We start from the raw sequence: 21,347 nt of genomic DNA on the forward strand, positions 1-21,347 counted from the left end.
GAAAATGCCTCTGCTGTTCCAGGTGGCAGGGTAGACACAAGAGAATACTTGTTAGATTGGCAGCTCTTGATCTCTGCTGCTCGTGTTGCCCAAATAGCTGATGTAATTGCAGGAGTGCCAGGTAATGTTGAGAGACTGAGGGCTCACCTGTGTGGCTCTCTGTTACTGCAGGGATAAAAACTGGAGCAGATGACTTGTAGATTCTGCTTTGAGCATCATCTTTCTTAAATACCATGCTTTTACTGGTTTCATTTCTTTTTCCCCCTTGCATTCTGTCTTCCTGATCTCATTTTCTCAACTTAGTTTTCTTCATTTCTTTCTTAACCCTCATGTTTAACATAATCATTTTCTGTCTAACTTTTAATCAGAATTTCTCATCTTACTGAGCAGGACTGGTTCTTTCTCCACTCTCTACCTCAGTTATTCCCCACTCTCACCTGCTTCAGTTCCCCCAGTTTACACCCTCCTGGATTATTATTTTTGTGAATTACCACTTCTTACCTTTACCTGTTACAGTTTCTTTGCTAATCTATGAGTATTTATTGCTTTATCTATCCAACTTCTTTGGACTTAAAATGTTTTTTTCCTAAAATATATTCTCTGTTAGATCCTCAGTAGGGGTTTGTAGAAGATAATCTCATCTCTTACTGAAAAATGTTTTCATTTTACCTTTTTGAGTGACAGAGAGAAATAAGTTCTAGATGGGTATTTTCCCTACAGCCCTTGGAAAATTTCACCATCACATTCTTGTCACTATTTTGGTGAGGCTAATGTCAGTCTAATTGGTGCCCATCTTTTGTTTTTCCTAGTGGCTTTTACAATTGTTCTCTTTATTGGTAGAATCCTGCAGTTTGACTATATGTGTCTTTCTGTAATTTATTCTTACCCTGTTAAGGTTTTTCCTTTTCAGTCTGATTCCAGTCCTAAATGAATTCTGAAAACTTTTTAGCTGTTATCTATTTGAATGTCATCTCTTCCCTTTTCCTTTTCTTCTCCATTGTTTTATTTGGAACATCTGCTAATGTTCTTCTTCTTTCTTTTTTTTTTTTTTAGTTGCAGGTGGACTTTGTTGATTTATTTATATGTAAAACAAACCCAGTTCCTCACGCATGTGAGGCAAATGCTGTACCACTGAGCCACAACCCAGCCTCGTGCCTAATGTTCTTTTAACCTTTTCTTGGTATCCTTCATGTCCAGTATGTGCAGATTCCTGTTTTTTCATTTCTTTATATTTCTCAGCTCTTTCATTTTCCACAGTGTCTGGGTATTTAATCTGTATCTTAGATTTCTAATTTTATGGACACTTAATTTTTATTTCTGGAAGGTACATATGGTTGTTTTACACATCTATCTGCCTGTCCTTTTGTTCACAGTGCCTCAATCTTTCCTTGTGTTTATGCTTTTGATCCTTAACGCCTCCTTGTTCTGGCACCTCAAGTTCTCAGGTGCTCGTCCCTCTGTACTCTTTTGTCTGCTGACTCTTGCTCATGGGAGGGTTGTGATTGTGATTGGGAAGAGTTTTCTCTTCCTTCCTTTTAAGTCCTCTGAAACCTTGATTGTGAAGGTATCTTTGGTCTGACTTGCTTCTGCAAGGTACCGTGTAGGGTTTTAGCTCCAAGATTCCTGTATCTAGTACCTTGTATGACTTATTCCAGCTAGCCTGCATGGAGGACGGGTAGGAGACTTTAGTTTGCACTGGATGCTGATTTCCTTTCCTTTCGTTCTCCAAGCGCTAGACCAAAATACCAGCCCTACATCATGTCATGCTGCCCCCTGGCAGCTTAGGGGGCTATATAGTCTGGAGCTGTGGATGTACTTACTCTTGATATTTTATATTCTTTTTGTGTTACAGTTTTTATGGAATGGATTAAATTCACAGAGCCAACAACCTCTAGTAAGGGTTTGTCTACTCAGGTGTTTTTGTTTGTCTTTTTGTGATGGCCAGCACCTCCACAATCAGGAAAGAGTTGGGGACACTCAGAGAAGGCCCTGATAAGTAGGAAAGTAAATAACACTGGATTTGAAAGAAGCCCTCAAAGGCCCATGGAACAAGGGAGATGTTTAGAGAGTATCTTTTATGGAGCATGCACTTCTATAATCACAGTTACCCTAAGAGAGAGATTCTCCCCCTACTTTAAAGGTGATGACCCTGATCATAGAGTCCAGGTGACATCCTAAGCATCCAGTGCTGTCAGCAGTCATAATGCAGATGGTGTCTATCTACAGTCCATTTTATTTTCACTGAGTCTTCTTGCCTTTGTATGGGTCAGTTTGCTTTTGTGAATTTACTTCAGACTGACTTTTCCTTCTCTGGTTTTCCAGTATTTTGTGTTATTTTTCTCATGAAATTACCAATTCTATTTGAGACTATCCACAGGAGCCACATTTCTCAGTCTTTTCTAGCTTCAGTGCATTTTATAGAGTGACCCAGTTCACGGGCTAATACAGAAACAAAACTGAAATTAGAGTTTGCCGGCACGGTCCTTTCCCTCACCCTGTGCAATGGCTGTGTCTCCTTTGTTCCATTATATTCTTATTGTTTCCTTTAGTCAAAGTAGGCTGGTTGTAATGAACATGTCTCACAGTCCTTGAATAAATGGTTCATGACCTGTAGTTTGACCCCATATTTTTTGAAGCATGGCTTATACTTCAGTGTATTCAGGAGAGGGCTTACCAGGGGGTCCTCAAGTACCCATTCTCCCATCTTAGCCATGCTCGGATCAGTTTCCTAATCTGGGGGGAGATGGTAGGGTAAGGATGGGGAATCCCTATTATTTTTTTCATGATTTCTTATAGATAATGTTTATTTTTAAACATTAATCATAGCTTACTCTGCCTATTCTTGCTTTTGATCTTGATCATTTTATGTTTCCTGCCTATTTGTATAATTCCAGATATTTCTGAGATACTTTATTTAGCTACTTCTTTCTTAAGCAAAGTTTAAAACAAAGCAAAGATTTGCCATTTGTCCATCTTGGAATTCTAGCTCATTTTTCTTTTTTATTTAAGTAGTACATGGTAAGTTACTCAGAATAGAATTTATGGAAAGGTGTCTAGTTTTTACTTTCCTTTCACTCCTTTAAAAATAAAAGAGAAGATTGGTATGCAAGTAGGGCCGAATGGCTGTGCTACTCTGTTGTGCCTACCACTAGGGTAATATGTGACATGAATGTGTATTGAAGCATATCACTTTTTGTCTCTTTTTCCTAGCCCTCCAAGCCACAACATTGTGGTGAATGGGAAAGAATGTGTGAACTTTGCATCCTTTAATTTTCTTGGATTGCTGGATAATCCTAGAGTTAAGGTGAGTAGCACATAATGCTGAAGTGTGCAGAGCTGTGGGTGCCTTAGAACATGCCATATCAGGCTCCTGTTCCCAGATGCCCCAAGACACATATAACATTACTGACTTAAGAAACAGAACATAAAGTAAAAGGTAAGTGTGGATTATCAGAAGGGATGTGTAAGCATTTTCCATTACGCTTTGTCTGACAGACCCATAACCTGGACTTAGACAAAGGGAAGCAAGAATGTCTAATAGTGCCAGGTGCAGGGCACATGCCTGTATTCCCAGTGGCTTGGAGGCTGAGGCAGGAGGATCACAAGTTCAAAGTCAGCCTCAACAATAGTGAGGCTCTGAGCAACTCAAGTGAGACCCTGTCTCTAAATAAAATATAAAATAAGGTTTGGTATGTGGCTCAGTGGTTGAGTGCCCCTTTGTTCAATCAGCAGTACCAAAAAAAACAAAAAAAAAGAATGTCTCATAGAGCTTAGTGTGGGTGACAGCGAAGTACCAAGTAAACCAGACTTGAGTTAGTCAGAAAGGTGCTAGGGATTTATTCCCGATATTGGGATTGTGAAGTAGCAAATATTTTTCAGGAAAGACTTAGGTCCACAATGTAAAAAATATAAAGGCATTTGGTTAACCAGGTTTTGAGAGTCAAGCTAATATAACTGTTCCATGTTTTAAGTCATACACCTGTCGTTTTCTTACATCCTATTAGAATTGTCTTAGTCCTGGGCTGGGGTTGTGGCTCAGTGGTAGAGCACTTGCCTAGCATGTATGAGGCACTGGTTTCAATTCTCAGTGTTGCATATAAATAAAAAAAAAATAAAAAGAATTATCTTAGTTCTAAGAAAGGAAGAGAAGTAGAGGAAGGATAAGGAACTACGTGGGTTAAAGAATAAAAAACATGAAAATGTTGATTTTTATACTTTTAGATAAATTATTAAAATATAAATTTTTCCTAAAATATAGGCAGCAGCTTTAGCATCTCTTAAGAAGTATGGAGTGGGAACCTGTGGCCCTAGAGGATTTTATGGCACTTTTGGTAAGTTGTTGTGATACTCTTGTTTTTAACACTTCTACTTTTAAGATTGATTTCAGAGCTCATTGAAATATATGATCAGTTTGCGTGTTAAGCTGACATGCTCAAATCTTACCTAACTTTCATTTTGTGGTTTGGAAGCATTGTTGGGAAGTGCACTGATCTGGGATTGAAAGTAACCTGTGGAAAAGAGCTGTGGGTGCCTTAGAACATGCCATATCCGGCTGCTGTTCCCAGATGCCCCAAGACACAGCAGTGTAGAGAATACTGTTTGCATTGTGCGTGCCAGCTGTTAGGAGAAGACCCATTTGCAGGTGGTGCTGTTCTCATAGTTGTGCAAGAACCCAGGTCTTCCCCATCTCATTGCTCTAGTGTCTGAGGATATTGGCCTGGTCTTTGTGGTGGACAAAAGTCACAGCATGGGGGAATAGAAGTGCAGGGTAGCTCTGAAGGAGAGGTGGCCTTGCACATCATTTCTACCCACTGTCCTCTGGTGACCACTAACTCCAGGCCATACCCAGCCACAAAGGGGGCTGGGAAAGAGCCCGAACTGGAAAAGAGCCCTAGCTGGGCACCATGTTCCAGGAAGAAAGGCAACAACAGATTTGCTGGTGGAGTTAAAAGCTTTTTTCTTTCTGGAATGAAGGTTCTTTGACTTCTTTGTGGGATTATGATCCAGGGCAGGCTAACTAAATATTTGGGTAAGTGTATAACAAATGTCATGAGCTCCCTAACTCAGTCTTTAAGAAAGATCTTGGCATTTTGTGGCTGTTTTTATTAAGTGTATGTTGGTCTTTTCTTCTGAAAATGTCGTTAAATAACTGTTCAAATGACTGTATTACTGAAAATAGCATTCTGGTTTACCCAGTATCCAAGTGTGGGGTAAGTAGATCAAGGGAGACATCGTCTGTCTCCTACCCTTATTTGCATTTCTGGATCTTTCTGTTTATTTTGTTTTTAGTTTTAACAGTTAACTTGATTTTATGTAAGGGAACATCTTTCTTTATTCCTTGTTTGGTGGTTACATTATTTATTTCGGAAACAGAGTAATGTCCAAGAATATTGCATCTTAATGGATCTTGAAAATCTTGCTTTTATCATCCCTCCCAACTACTCAGAAGAAGAAGAGAAATCCCAGAGAAGTTAAGCATCTTCCTCTCAGTCACACAGCTCATTAATTCAATCCTAAATATAGACCCAGTGTCCTGACTCCCAGTCTTAATGGCAACATCAAAGGACTGAGTTTAGATCAGAGCCTCCCACTTTCTTCTAGTCTTAAGACAAACACGGGTTGTTTGCTTGGTTTTTATTGGTAGGGAATTATTTCCTTAACAAAGTACTAGAAAACTAGAAAAAGCAATTTTTTATGAGGTTGTTGGTTGTCGTCTGATTAATGAGGCTTTCTTTCTGTGACTATTTGCTGGGATAAAGAAATTGCTTTCTTAAAAGCCTCTCTTTATAGTGGATTTTATTTGCATGTGTAGCCTTGACCTCTGCTTAGAAGATAATCTGGGTAGACAAATTTATTGCCAAATCAAATTGTGAAGGGAAAAAAAGTTTAAAATCTTCAGAACGAGTTTCTCAAAGCTATCAAATACATTGTTAAAATAGCCTAGTTAACTTTCCATTTGGATCACTTGCATAAGAGTATGCTGGGGGCTTTTAAACATTGAGTCCTTAGATTAATAGCTGTTAAATTAATTTTCTTGACCGGGTAATTCAGTACAGGATGTAAACATCAAAACAGAAGACAGATAGACAAGAGAAGCCTTTTAACCTCTGCCCTGTCCTCCCTATCACCATTCCATCCCCTGGAAAAAACAAGCTTCCATTACTAGTTTTTTAATTTTGCCAGAGATTTTGTTTTTCAGAATGTTTTGCAGAATATGAAAACTTCTTTTATACATATGTGTTTCCCCCATTTTTGGAAAAATTGTTGTACACAGTATTTATTGTTCTCTTCCTTGGTATTGAAATTAATATATTTTTTCTCATTTTGTTTTTTGTGGTGCTAGAAATGGAACTAAGGACCTTGCACAGGCTATACAAACACTCTACCACTGGAATCCAGTCCCCAAATTAATGGGTTTTAAATTTAAATTGGATTTGATCTTTCAGGTATCTGAATGAGCCACCCCAGGCAACTGTGAATACAGTTGCTTATTGAGTCCTCTGTAAGCTATTTTATTGGTCACTGATTCATCCTAATTCTAAAATTATAGTTGAAGGTTCGAACAGACTTTGGGATCTGGACCAAAGTTGCAAGTTAATTTGCAGTGGGACAGTTTTATAATGAGACAGGTGGTAGTAATCTGTCGTGTTTTCTGAGTGTGTTGTCCTTCAGACAACTTATTTCATTTCTTCTTAATAGTTGCACAGTTCTCTTGTTATCTTTTTTTCCTTTCTATATATAAAATGCCCATATTTGTACTTTTTTGTTTCCAGCATGACTTTTTCTGTTTTTCCTTATTCTGGAAGTAATCATTTAAATGTTTCTAGTTTTATTAAAGCACCTTAAATTTTTAACATTTAGCAATATCACAAACTATTTCTGGTCATCTCAATCTAAGTTTTAAATCTCTGAAATGCACTGTATAATTTAGTTATTCTAAATATTTAGGGCACATTTGCTCTTTGCACTGAGCACAGAAGCAGTTATGAGGACCCCTTTCCCTCTTGTAGTCTTATGTGTATCCCTAAAGAGATTAGTTCAAGGCTTAGGATCTCTTTTTCCCAGGGCCCCCAAAAGATAGCTTTTAACTTTGTCGTCTTTGTGTTCTTCTCTAGAGTTATCATATTCAGGCATCTGTTCTCCAAATCCATTCCCTCTTTTAGTTCTCTTTCTCTCTCTCTCTCTTTTTTTTATCCAATTTTTCAGATCGTGAACATAAGTCATTTGTGGTACAATTAAATTTCCTTAATATTCCCTTTTTACTATTTTACATTAGCATATAAGCCAGCTGGTTAATACCAAAAAAAAAAAAAAAAGGAAATATAGCAATGATTGAGTTAAAATTTCATGTCATTTTTTTAGGTTAAATCTTCTCCTGCCTCCCAGGTGCATGGCAGGTAGAGCTAAACAAGTTCTCACAATGGTGACCAGAATGTCTCCTCACCGACTTCTGAGGAAGTTAAGGAGTCTTCTCTTCCTCCAAGACTATCTAGTCTCTGTGCACCCACGAGGGAGTCTTCTGATGAACACTTTTTTTCTTTGTTTTGCTTTTAATATACTTAAACCTATATTTATCTGTGATTTTTCTCCCTGGTACCCTGGGATCTGTTTTACATATGTAATTCCTGCATGGCTCTTTGGCTTCACCAAATGGAAAGACAGTTGTGTGGTAAGGGTTTCTTGGTGAGAGATGATGGCATTTAATTCTGTTTGGAGCCATTAGTAAACAGTTGTTCATTTGGGTGTTTTTTAAAAACATCTTCTTTCTTTGTGTTAGTCTACTGAACTTTCATTTCATATTTTAGTGGGAAGAACATTAGACATAAAATTCCTAGATGTGCCACTTTTCTCCTGCCAGTCCTGGGGTGTGGTTGGCTCAGGTGGGAATATCTCTTCTTGCATAGCTTTTAAAAGTTTGGTAGGATTCTCATGTGAAAACATTTTGAAAAACATTCTGCGCTAGAGTTATGTTCTAATGAATATATAAGTCTTATTATTTTTTCCTTTTAGAAAAACTTGTGTATCTATGACTTTTTCAAAAGAGTAGTATAAATGCAAAAATATGAAGCTCTTAGAGAAAAACATAGTAGGTGAAATGTTTCTAAAATGTGACAAAGTTGACTATTTTTTGGTCTTTCCTCCAGAAAACAGTGCAGAAGGCTATCACATGATCTCATTTTAAGTAAGAAGCTAAACAAGTAGTTCTTAGAAGAAGAGTCTGTAATTATTAGAAATTCAGATAATTAAGATAGCAAACTGTAACCGGGTTTTCCCTTTTAAAAGAAAACCTTTTCTTCTCCAGGTACCGGTTTAATTGAGCAAAGTCTTACATAGCATCCTGCTTGTTCCATTCCAGGCACTGTTCTTTATTGGCATTAACCCATGTGAATCTAACATCCCTTTGAGGAAGGGCTAGCTATTATCCCATATGGCTGAGGCACTGAGAGGCAAAGTGCAGTTTTGGTTTTCCCAGATGCACACCAGGTGACGGGGGACCCCAAGGCCTGTCTGTAATCTGAACTTCATGGTGGCCTTGGTTGCCAGGGCCTCTGATCTGGGAGCTAGACATGAAGATAAGCAAGTGTGAGAAAGTGGGCCCAGTGCTCTGAGTCTTGTAGAGACTCTCTGGAGCACCTTCTGCAGTGGCATCTGCTGCTGTGACTTTGAGAATGAAGTGCTTGAGTTTTGTTCCATCCAGAGCTGCAGTATCAATTGCTGAAATGCATTTGTTCACAGAAGACATGAACATCAGAAGTCAAAGAACAGCTCCCTGACGGTTTTCCTCCTTGCTGTCTCCCCTCCCTTGGGTTGAGAGTTTCTTCATTGCACAAAGTAGCATCAAGAGAAACTAGTTCTGCAGTCACCCTGTCACAGAACCTGCTCTGCAAGGCCAATATCTGCCAAACCCAGGATCTTTAGATAAAAGGAAAGCCCAGTCTTTCTGAAACTTGTGTACTTAGGTGTTGATTTATAGTTTGAAGGTTTTTCTTGCTACCTTACAGCACCTGTATATAAACAGTTATGAGTGCAGGTAATGATGGGGTAGTCCTAAAATGCCAGTTTTCATCCACTCACTCACTCACTCTGAAGCCCTGAAACAAAATGATGTTCAGCTTTACAGTCTCATCACTCATCAGTCAGGATCATTTAGAGCTAAGAAGTCTATAGAATGATGTAAAATCCCTTTTATAGTTAGCAAAAACAAGGTGTCTGTGTCCATAGCATGATTTTCTTTTTTGAAATTGGGATGTCAAATGAAAGCAGTTCACCATGTCCTGGGCAGTCCATCTGCTGACTACTTGGGGAGGTTTGTGGTAGATTCTCCCCATCAGAGGCAATATAATTGAAGGAGGCCTCTTCCTTGGGGCCTGCTTGGTGGCAAAGTGAGAAGTGGCTGGGAGATAACACTGGGATGTGAGGGATGACCTCCCTGAAACTAACCCTTACTCAGCTGCTTGAACTCTTCAGTCCTCAACTACTCTTCGCTCTGCAGCCAGGTTTTGCCTGAAACCTTTCGCTAATAACATCTCTCTTAGAAGGTGCTTGATCGGGTGCCTTGGACTTGGTGTAATGTTACAATATCCCCTACTTGGCTCAACTGGGATCTAGTCCACTAAACTTAATGTTATTGTAAAATCCCACGTTTGTTTAATGTTGACATAAGAAAAAGTATCCAGTCTGAAGATAACTCTATTGGTAATGGAAATTGAATATTTCATGTGTTTCTTTCATGACTCTAGATTCCATTTGTATAAGTTGAAATGAAATGAAGAGAAGCATGCTTTATGTTTAATCATGACTTGACTGGAATGTGACTTCATTTTTACAATTCTGTAACATCCTTTTAAGAAGTCTATTACTAGAATGGGCCCTGCCAGCTATCTGCACTCTCTACCACTTGGAAACGTCCCTCACGTGGAAATGTCTTGGCCCCTGCTGTTGCCCCTAGTTCAGACTTCCCCTCAGTGAACATACCACAGCTTCCTCTTCCACCATCTCAAAAATCTGTCTCTGCGATCTCTTATCACCCCCTCCTTTCTCCCTCAGAGCTGGCAGGACCCAGCTTCTTCCTTCCTGTGTCAGAAGTGCTTCTTGCACAGAGCAAATGGGAAAACTGTGATCTAGTCCTCCAGATGTGGGTCCTGCTGCAGTTAAAAGAGCAAAAGGAATGTTTAAAAATTCATTTCTCTCCTTGATAATGTCTCATTGTAAAACTACTTTGAAGTTCTAAGGATCAAAGGCAGTTGGTAGACTGTTCACTCTAAGCATTGCTGTCCTTCATCCCAGGACATGAAGCCTCATGGCACAGCTGTAAGGAACCCTGATTTAAGAGGGAAATAAAAACAGGTCAGTTTAATAATTATAAATTATCTCATCATTACATCAACATTCTTCATAAGCTACTTCTGTGGAGGTATCCTGTTTCTTTTGTTATTATAAACTTGTATTTCCCGGTATACTCTTAAGAAATTCAGACAGAAGCCCAATCCTACAAAGAGGTGGCAGATGCCACAAAGAATACTAACACAGATTGTGAAAGACATCGTCACTGAATTGCTAATACATGTTACCATCTCCTGCAGAGTTTACAGGTCCTTTCTCTAAAATGCAAAAAGACGGAATATTAACATCTCTCTTAGAAGGTGCTTGATCGGGTGCCTTGGACTTGGTGTAATGTTACAGTGTTTTTGCTCCAGGAAGTTAAAGTAGATAGTCAGTGGATCTGGAATCCCTACAGTAGAGTGAAATAAAAGCAAAATTGCCTCTGTCACACATTTATAGATAGGAAGGTAGTTGATGTTAATTTCGTGTTTTTCAGAAGTGCTTCTGGCCTAGAATTATTTTAATATATCTTTTATGGTTTATTATTTAAAAAATAGATTTTATCCATAAGGTGAAAGTGTTAATAATTAAGCTATTATGTTCCTTTCTTTATTTTTTAGTGTAAAGGAAGGATCAATCATTATAAGACAGTTTTAACTTATCCAACTTTTTTGTTGAAATAGATGTTCATTTGGATTTGGAAGAGCGCCTGGCAAAATTTATGAAGACTGAAGAAGCCATTATATATTCATATGGATTTTCTACCATAGCCAGTGCGATTCCTGCTTACTCTAAGAGAGGAGACATTGTATTTGTGTAAGTCAGCTTTACTTGTACTTCTAGTCAGAATTTGAAATGTTGACCGTCTCAGAGAATTCTTCCATTGGAAGTTTTCTACATACTGTAATAGGAAGTTTCTTTTTATTTGTAAAGAAATATACAAAGGGTATGAGACATTTACTCAAGGATGCTTGAAGGTTTTAGTTGTCATCTGCTATTGAGATTTTATTTATTTACATTTAGATGAAGCATACCACCTGCCCTCCCTGTTCAGTTCTGTGGCCTTGTGGTACCCTCCTGAGTCCATGTCACGGTCTCACACTGCTCATTCTGCCTGGCAGTCACTTCTCATCACCCATCCATCCCAAACTCAGATCTCTGCTAATCTTGCTTTAGAGTTTATTTAAGGACATAGGAGCCATAAATTGAAAATGTCCTTACTGCCCACAGCAGATCCTGGGTGCATGATACTGCTGTCACTAGAAATGCAAAGGCTGGCAAGGAGAAGATGTGAACTACCTTTTCAGGCTTTTTTTTTTTTTTTTTTTTTTTCCTTTTAACCATTTCCCCCCAGATATTTGAGCTGTAGCCTCCTCATTAGTCTTACACACTGGTTTCCTCTCCCCTCAAGTTCTTTGTACCTGCAGTCCCCATGCCTGGAATACTGTTCCCTCCTCTTGTCATCTATTTATTTCCTGCTCATTATATTCATAATATCTGCTCTGCTGGGAAGCTTTGCTCAACTTCTCAGAGCAGGTCAAAACCCCTGCCAGAAAGAATTTGATATCCTTATGAATTGATGCACTGACATTCCCACTGCCTGTCCTTCATTCCCCTCAAGCATGAAGAGACATTCTCTCTCCACTCTTCTTTTCTCGTTCTTATAACAGTTAATAATTTTATATCTTTGCTTATTTTCTTCTGTTTCTTGCTGAAAGCCCATTGCTTAGGATCACATTTATCATTTAATAGTATTCATTAAATATAAGTTCAATAAATAAATGAACAAAAAAAAGAGGGGTCTGAGTACTTGAATGCTGGAGCCTGGCCTGCCTGGACCCTGCACTGTCCTGTTACCTGCCACTCACCACTGGAGGTGCTGCTTGTGCAGTGGCAGAACCTTCCACTGCACCCGCTACAGAGATGAGGCTCCCTAGGGATTTTGAAGGCATATGTGACCCAATCCTCACCAGAACCCTTCAGTAACCTGGAGCACCGAGGAAGGCTTAGTTGGGCATTTTAATTAAAATTAAATACTATGAAGGACTCACCACTAACTAGAAAGCCATTGATTTAAACAGTGTTTCTTTGTTTTCCATAAAAGCAGAGTTAGAGATAACTGCAATGTCATCTATTTACCACTTAATCAAGGACCCACTATTAATTCGTTTTTGAGTTTAAGTCCAGAAGAAGTGAACTTGTAGCTTCCTTTATCAGATTCAATAAATTCTATGTTTTGAGTTTTAACTGGTGGGAAACCTAAGCTACATATCCTTCCATGCACTATACCTAGTGTCTTTTTTGCTTCCAGGGAATCATTAGACAGTTTATTTTCTTCTACATGATCTATTTTTGACTGATTCATAAAAATATAAATTGTCCATATTGATTGGGGGTAGTGTGGTGTCTCAGTATGTGTAAACTTCATGTACTGTGTGAAGCAATTTAAACTTCTATCCCCTCAAGCACTTATGGTTTCTTTATGGTAAAGACTTAACGTGCTTTCTTCTAGCTACTGTTTTGAAATATACTGTGCATAATTACTGTCTATAATCACACCAGAACTTCTTGCTCCTCTCTACCTGTAACTTAGCATCCATTGACCAAACTTTCCCCTTCTCTCCCTCCTTGCTGCTCTTTCTGTCATCTTGCAGTTGCCATTCTACTCTGAGTTTCCCATTCCCAGTGTTTTTAGATTCCACAGAAGAGTGAAATCATACAGTATTTGTCTTTCTCTGCCTGGTTCATTTGGCGTAGTTATCTTCATTTCCATCCAGATTGCCACAAATGACAGAATTTCATATTTTTATGGCTGAATAGTACTTCATTTTCTATGTGGCACATTTCTTTTCTTTCTTTTTCTTTCCTTTTATAGTACTAAGGATCAAACCCATACTAGGCAAGTACTTTGCTGCTGAACTGCACACAAGCCCTTTTTAATTTTTATTTTCAGATAGTTGCCCAGACTTATCTATACTTTCAATCTTCCTGCCTCAGCCTACCAAGAAGGTAGATTCACAAGCATGTGCCACCATACCCAACTGTACCACATTTTAAAAATCCATTTATCAGCTGATGGATATTTAGGTTGTTTCTATCTCTTAGCTATTGTAAATTATGCTGCAGTAGACATGGGAGTGCATGGTGTCTCTTCAACAGACTGATTTCATTTCCCTTGGTTAAATAACCAGGAGTGGGATTTGCTGGATCAGGTCTGTTTTTAGTTATTGGTGGGGGGTGGCGGTGGGGGGGTGGGGATTGAACTCAGGGGCACTTGACCACAGCCACATCCCCAGCCCTATTTTGTATTTTAGTGAGAGACAGGGTCTTGCTGAGTTGCTTAGCACCTTGCGGTTGCTGAAGCTGGATTTGAACTCAAGAACCTTCAGCCTCCTGAGCTGCTGGGATTACAGGCATGTACCGCCATGCCCAGCTGTTTTTAGGTTTTTGAGGAAACACATGTGTTTTCTCCCATTCTGTAGGTTGTCTCTTTCCTTTTCTTGTTTTCCTTTGCTGTACAGAAGCTTCTAGTTTGATGTGATCCTGTTTGTCTATTGCGTATGTTTTCTGTGCTTTTGAGGCCTCATCTAAAAAATTGTTTAACCATTCAGATATCCTAAAGCATATTCCCTGTTTTGTTCTAATAGTTTCACAGTCTCTGGTCTTTAAATCCTTAATCCATTATAAGTTGGTTTTTGTAACTGGTGAGAGATGGAGTTTCACTTTATTCTTCTGCATGAGGATATCCACTTTTTCCTAGCACCATTCATTGAAAAGACTATCCTTTCTCTAATGTGTGTTTGTCCAAAATCATTTGACCCTAGAAACATGGGTTTACTTTTAGCCTCTCCGTTGTGTTCCACTGGTCTAGTATATCTGCTTATACACCAGATACAATGCTATTTTAGTTACTGTAGGTTTGTAGTACATTTTGAAGTTAAATAGTATGGTTCTTCCTGCTTTGTTCTTTTGCTCAAGATGGCTTTGTCCATTTGGGGATTTTTGTGGTTCCATATAAATATTTTTTTTTCTTGTCTTTGAAGAATGTCTTTGTATTTTTTAGGGATTGCAATGAATCTATAGATGATTTTAGATTGCATATACATCTTAATAATATTGATTTTTTTTTTTCAGTCCTTGAAAATAGGATGTCTTTCTACTTTGTGGTATCCTCTTTAATTTCATTCACCACTGTTTTATAGTTTTCCTTGTAAAGATCTTTTACCTCTTTGGTTGTTTTGTCTGTGATTTTTGAGTCTTATCCTTTTTTTAGCTAAGGGTTTGTCTTATCTTTTCAAAGAGCCACCTATGTGTTTAATTGATTTTGTGTGTGTGTGTGTGTGTGTGTGTGTTTTCTTCACATGTGTGTTTTTCTAGTTTCTTGAGCCATAAGGACCTGCACAGTCTAAAGGACATACCAAGACTTCACTGTGTCTTTTCATTTGCACAAGTCTATATCACCAATCAGCATGTCCTTCTCTACCTGGTCCTTAGGCAAATCTGGAGTGCCATCTGTGAGCACTGGCCCAGCAGTAGCTGTACTACCCAAGATTGAGGAAGGGGTGGTAAAGACAGTTCTTCAGACACCAAGGCTGACACTTGAACTGGATCACACCAAAGTCTCAAAGCTTCAGGGACATATACAATCTGGGAGCATGGGGAATGTGCCTCAGGCCTACTTCAATACTGGCAGTGATGCAGGCTAAAACTTTAGCCTATCCCACTGGCACATGGGTCTGCACCTGAGGCAGAGGTGTGTCTCAGTCACTCATCTTCGAGCTCTGGCCTGTGAATGAGGTCTTTGGTTTCTACCCAGCATTGAGTCTTAACATAGCAGGCCTGGCACTCCCACTTCAGAACATTTCTATGCCAGCTTTCATGCCCTACTCCTCAAGGGGCAGAGTCTTGCTCTAAGCCTGCCACCCCAGCTTGGAGGAGGGGTGGCAGAGGCAGTCTCTTTGCAGCCTGGCTAATGCAGGTCCATAGGTTCAGTTCAGAGGTTTTCCCTGGTGGTAAGGGTAATGGGACTCTTTCTGGTACCGGGTTTCATCATGGTGGGCCTGGTAACTGTGTTTCAAGTCTAAGGCCTAAACTTAATTCCCTGTCTCTCCCCCACGCAGGAAGTTTCTCTCTGCTTGGAGTTAGGGAAGGGGTGATTCTCTAGTGACTCCTTCCTTCCTGCTTTCTTCAGTGTCTTCTCATTTTGTTGCACTAAAAGTAAGCCCTGTAGTCTCTCGCCTTACCTTGCTTCCGTAGTTCTTGGTGATAATAGTTTAGTTTATGAATAACTGGTAAATTCAGAATCTGGGGAGACAACTGCTGGAAGATCTTACTCAGAGGATCTTGCCATGTTGCTCAGCCTCCAATTCTGCATAATTTTAAATATAATACTTTTGCCTGAAATTCAGTTGAATGTAGGGATGCTAAAGGTAAAAATGGTGTTTGATAAATTGGTCTTGACAAATCCATCAGGCACAGTGCTTCATTTCCTTTCATTCAGTGAATGGTGATGATGTTTCTCACACAGAAAATTTCAGCACAAAGGTTATTCACCAACTTAAGTCTATTCCTTCAGTCTGTTGTCTGTGTTCACTTATTTATTTCATATTCCGGTTTTTAGATTAACTAAAATATTGAGGTCATTGCAGGTTTATAAGCACTGAAAAGAAATCAGACTGAGATTTGTGCACTCTACCAAGTCTGTTTTCTCTGGCTGCTTTCAGATATTTTTCTTGATCATTTGTTTTCAGGAATTGGACTATGGTGTGTTTGGGCATCTATTTATTTGGGTTTACTGTTCCGGGCTTTGCTCAGCTTCTTTAGTCTATAGGTTTAAGCCATTTGTCCAGTTTGGGAAGTTTTGAGACATTATTTCTTTGAGAACCTTTTTATTAGTCCCACCTTTTTTCCCTTTTCCCTCTACAACTCCAGTGACACAAATATTCCATCATTTATTATACTCCCACCGATCCCTGAATCTCTGCTCATTTCTTCCTAGCCTATTTTCTTTCTGTTGTGCACCGTGATTCATTTCTATTGGTACATCTTTCCATTCGCTGATTCTTTCCTATCCGTTCAATAAAGTCTTGTTTTGTTTTTCAGTACTAATATCTTCTCAGGATTCTTCTTTATGACTTCTCTTTCTCTACTGAGGCTTCCAATTTTTTCACTTTTTGCAGGCATGTTAATAATTGCTCATTGAAACATTTTTGTGTTGGATATTCTGAGATAATTGTCAGATGATCTTGTTTTCTCTTTCACCTCAGTATTAACATTTGTTTTCCTTCATTCTATATAAGTTCTTCTGATTCTTGGTATAAGTAATATTTAATTGGAATCTGAGCATGTCATATTATGCCTCTATAGTGTATACCTTCTTTAAATCAACTCTTTCAGTTGGCTTTCTCTGACACTATTCTAACAAGGGAAGGAGTGGGGGACTGCCTCCTTATTACTGCTGGTAGGGTGTCCCATCCCAGGTTCCTACTTGGCCTCCATTAACATCTGAGGTGGAAGTTTCTTCATTACTGCTGGGTGATGAAGACAGTACTGATTTTTCCCTAAATGACGTCTGGCACCACCCAAGCAAAAACCAGGAGGGTGCCCCAATACCGAGATGGAATTTTATGCACCCCATGTGGTCTCTGCCAACACCACAGTGGGGAGGACAGGGTCCTCTTGTTACCAGCTAACAATGAAAGTCCCAGCTCAATTCTTAGCCTTTTCTGATGGCCCCCTGGGAGGGTTTGGGATACTTTGTTATAGCCCCTCAAGGGTCAAGTCGAGGTTCCCTTCTCAGTCTCTGCTGGTTTGAGTGAGGTTGGAGCTATAGTTTTTTTCTATAATGTTTGGTCATAGTTAAGTGGTTATTGTTCAGAATCCTTCTGTCCAGCTGGGCTACCACTGTTGCTTCTCATGAGAAAATACAGCAGAATAACAGTCACATCAGAGATGACACTGATGGTGAGTTGCACCAATATGTTGTGTATTTCTTAGAAAGAGCAAGCTTGTGAGTCATTTGATATGTGCATCCTGATCTCAGGTTAGAATTTGGCAAGTATGCGCTTCTTAGAATAGATTAAATGTGATAATTGTGTGACAAGGACTTGCAGAGTGAAGAGCAAACAGTGACATATGAATGCTCAAACATGTTTTATTTGCTGTGTTCCAGTTAACAATTGGAGATTGGTTAACTCACAAAAGCAAGCATTCCTTTCCTGAGAATGTTGACAAGGCCCTTTAACCCCAATTTGGTGAACCTCTCTCCCTTGCAGAGATAGAGCTGCTTGCTTTGCTATTCAGAAAGGATTACAAGCATCACGTAGTGACATTAAGTTATTTAAGCATAATGATGTAGCTGACCTGGAGCGACTACTAAAAGAACAAGAGATCGAAGATCAAAAGGTATGATTCTTTTGAAGAAAATTATACAGTTCTTTTGTACTTTCTAACCAGCTAAATTATATATGAAATGGTAATTTGTCATTGAAAACTTGCCTGCGGATCACATTTGGATATTAAGTTAAATGTGTTCCTGCTTATTAAATATATTTCGTGTTGGAGAGCCAAGACTGATTGTAATTGCTTTGTCAATGCCATAATAATATACAGCAAATTAAGGGGGTTGAGGGACAGTTTGCACTTAGTGAATGGGGGAGATACACACTCTCAACTCTGTATAGTACCACCAAAACTCATTAGGGCATGTATCTAGTGGATTCAAAATAGGCTTATTATATCAGAATAAATCAGGTACCAATTACATGGAGGAAAGAATGCCAGCAGATGTAAATTTATTTATGAACCAAGTAAGACCCTTTCTCCCCACCCCATCCTTACCCTGGAGCGGTAAGCAGCTGCTGCCTGTGGGAAAGGACTGCCCTGTAGTTGGACTGCCTACAACCTGCAGCCCTGTTTTCAGTCCTTTGTCCCAGGAACTTGAATAGCCCCTGGTGGTGGTGGTTTGTATTTGCCTCATTGGTTTCTAATTAGAGAATGGCACAGAGGAAGTATGTTCAAAGCATCACTATTAGGATTATAATTTATTTTTCCCATGATGACAAGAATGGAAAGAGTAGTTCTGGTCTGTGGCTCTGTAGCAGGACATAGTGATAGGTGGACTGTTCTGGGAGCCTGAATGTTGTGTCCTTTATCTCAACTATTTCAAGAGGACTTTGCAGATGTGACTTGACTCATTCATAACTAGAATAACAGATGAAAATGCACATCACATTCTTCAATTTTGTGTTAATTTCCATTTTCCCAAATATTTGCTTTGTTTATTTAGGATTCTGTCATCTTTGTTTAGGATCAGTTTAGAAAAATCTGCAGGGAAGCTGGGCCCAATGTCGCACACCTATAATCCCAGACACTCAGGAGGCAGAGGCAGAAGAATCATAAGTTCAAGGCCAGCCTCAGTAGTTTAGTGAGATTCTGTCTCAAAAAATAGACTTTTTTTTTTTTAAAGGGCAGTGGGTGTAACTCAGTGGTAAAGTCTCTCTTGGTTCAGTCTCTAGTACTGTAAAACAAACAAAAACGCTACAGAGAAATTTCTAAAATTTCTAAACTTGAAGCCATTTCATTGAATTTCTTTCTATAGATTGTAAAAAGATCTCTATTATTCTTATTTAGTAATAACATGCTGGCCACCAGATTGAAAAATACTGCCTTGGAAAGTATGACCAAGAATTCAGTGTATTGTAGATTATTTTGTTTAGCTAATATTGTACAGATTTGGAAGATGTCAGATTTTATAAGATTTCTAATCCATGGAAGTTTTTATGAATAATAAAAAATAAAATTTCATAGAAGGATTACTTACACATACTGTGCAAGTGAAAAATACCCTTACTGCAGTATGATTAAGGAAATAGCCTAAAGGATTTAGTTTTTCAAATTATGGCACATTTTTTTAAGCAGTGCCCACATAGGTGTACTGAAACAAAGGATGCTCCTATAACAGTGGGAAGAGTTTAAATTGGCACCTACCTCCTAGAAGGTAAGTGGGCAAATATATTCCACTTAGATATCCTCTTAGATTCCCCTTTGACCCATATGTGGGGTATCACATTTAGAAAATAATCAGAAATGGTGTTAAAGATAGGTGGGGTTTGTTTTGTTTTGTTTTGTTTTTTCCAATCAAAAAGCAAAATGAGGGAAACTACTTAAATCCAACATTAGAATAGTTAGATTATTTGTGTTATTCCCACAAAGTAGAATATCTCCATTAAAATCATATTTTAAGTAATACTAAATAATCTAGAAATGGTCATAACATATTTTTAAAATCAGTTTCTGAAATTATTGCAATATAATTCTAACTTTGAACAAAGTAGTAGACATAATACAAAGAAATAAAAATTATCATTAAGTGATGTAAATAGCTAATTTTTAAATTCTTTTTTTTCTTTATATTTTTTCATTTCTTATGACTCTTACATGAATATTTTAAAATCCTAAGAAAATACTTGGGCTGGAGGTATGGCTCAGTAGAATAACACTTACCTATCATGTACAAGACCCTGTGTTTAATTCCTAGTCCAGCCCCAAAAAAAGGTAAAAAAGAACATTTTTTTAAGGCAGAATGCCTGCCACCATGGTGAAATAAAGGTGACCTCTTTTCATCAGTGACTCCTGGTAGATCCATTTTGCTATCTGAGAAGCATTCTGTTTTGAGTTGACTGAATGACAAGATTGAACAACCTTAGTGATGTATAATTTGCTGGACCTCAACTGCCTAAACTGCCCCCTTAAAGCATTGCTGATACTTGAGTTTCTAACTGTCCAAGGGAGCAAATGTCTAGAGGCAAGAAACCTTTTGAGTAGGAAGTGAGTTCTAAGTCTTATCTGTGGCCACCAGTATTTTTTCATTCAAACACACCTGAAGCATCTACAGATTCTTACCATGTGAAGGATTCATAGTGACCTGCTGTGAGCAGGGTGTTGGGAGATATATATTATTTGAATAGGCTCTCCATCACCACCCAACCTTCAACATCATTGGACCAAGGTCATAATTGAGTTTACTTGACCCAGTGACAGGTCAGTGGGAGAGTGAGGAAGGACAAGGGTTTTGCTATATTTTGATATGTGAGGGAGATCAGAGTTTGTGGTTTTTGTTATAACTTTTGATTGTGGAAAAATTGCCATGCACACAAAAGGAAACAGTTGCATGGCTCTTGGGAGCTGCAGTTTCTCCCATTCCTTTTCCCAACATTGTTACCAGCATCCTGCCATTCTTGTACCATCTGTACCTCTCCCTGCTTGATGATGATGATGCTGTTCATCATCATCATCATCTTCATTATGGTTCTTTTTCTTTTAGGCAAAAATTAAAGATATGGAAATGCACAAATCCTAGCCATCTGATCTGATCAGTAGTCTTTACCCATGTAGCCCAGGAATCAGTGCTTCATCATGATATAAAACATTCTCAAGTCTCTCCAGTTTCCTTGGGTCCCATCCCAGTCACTCTGGAGTCAGAGGGTTTCCTTGTGCTTTTTAGCACAGTTCAAGTGCTGTAAGTATGTGTGAGGTCCCCTAGTCAGTGCTGTGAGTGGAAAACACGTCTGAGGAAAAAAAAAAAAAAAACAGGATCTCAAACATTGAGCTTTGAGGTGAACTTTGTAGGGAGTATGTAACAGATTTTTTTATTTGGAATTACTGAAATTTAAGATGCCTGGTTCTCTTTTTAAGAATCCTCGCAAGGCTCGTGTAACTCGACGTTTCATTGTAGTAGAAGGATTGTATATGAATACTGGAACTATTTGTCCTCTTCCAGAATTGGTAAGCAATGTGTTTATTCATTTTTTTGTATTTATTCATTTATTCATTATTTAGAATTATTTTAGTATTGGATAGTTTGGCAGATATGCCTTTTGCTTATGACCACATTCAATGTGTAACATCTACACTGCTTTGTACAGTAGGTATCTAGGATATTTTGATCATTCAAGGGAGGCAGATTACTTAAATACTAACATTGGGCTTTAAAACTTAATCAAAACTTAACTTTTTATAAAGCA

At 38.6% G+C, this 21,347-nt stretch overlaps 1 protein-coding gene across 2 annotated transcripts in view; it reads left to right on the forward strand.

Moving 5' to 3' along the window:
• Positions 1-21,347, forward strand: part of Sptlc1 (serine palmitoyltransferase long chain base subunit 1) — a 60,779-nt gene that overhangs the window by 16,432 nt on the left and 23,000 nt on the right. For both annotated transcript variants that reach the window (XM_046453896.2, XM_046453902.2), the window contains exons 4-8: positions 3,211-3,304; positions 4,259-4,331; positions 11,007-11,139; positions 17,598-17,727; positions 21,019-21,108. In XM_046453896.2, coding sequence (XP_046309852.1) covers positions 3,211-3,304; positions 4,259-4,331; positions 11,007-11,139; positions 17,598-17,727; positions 21,019-21,108 — 520 coding nt within the window. The remainder of the gene's footprint in view (positions 1-3,210; positions 3,305-4,258; positions 4,332-11,006; positions 11,140-17,597; positions 17,728-21,018; positions 21,109-21,347) is intronic.

The sequence above is a fragment of the Marmota monax genome, unplaced genomic scaffold, assembly GCF_021218885.2.
Source record: "Marmota monax isolate L192 unplaced genomic scaffold, Marmota_monax_Labrador192_F-V1.1 WCK01_AAM20220418_F8-fsc00217, whole genome shotgun sequence".
In the NCBI taxonomy this organism is placed as follows: Eukaryota; Metazoa; Chordata; class Mammalia; order Rodentia; family Sciuridae; genus Marmota; species Marmota monax.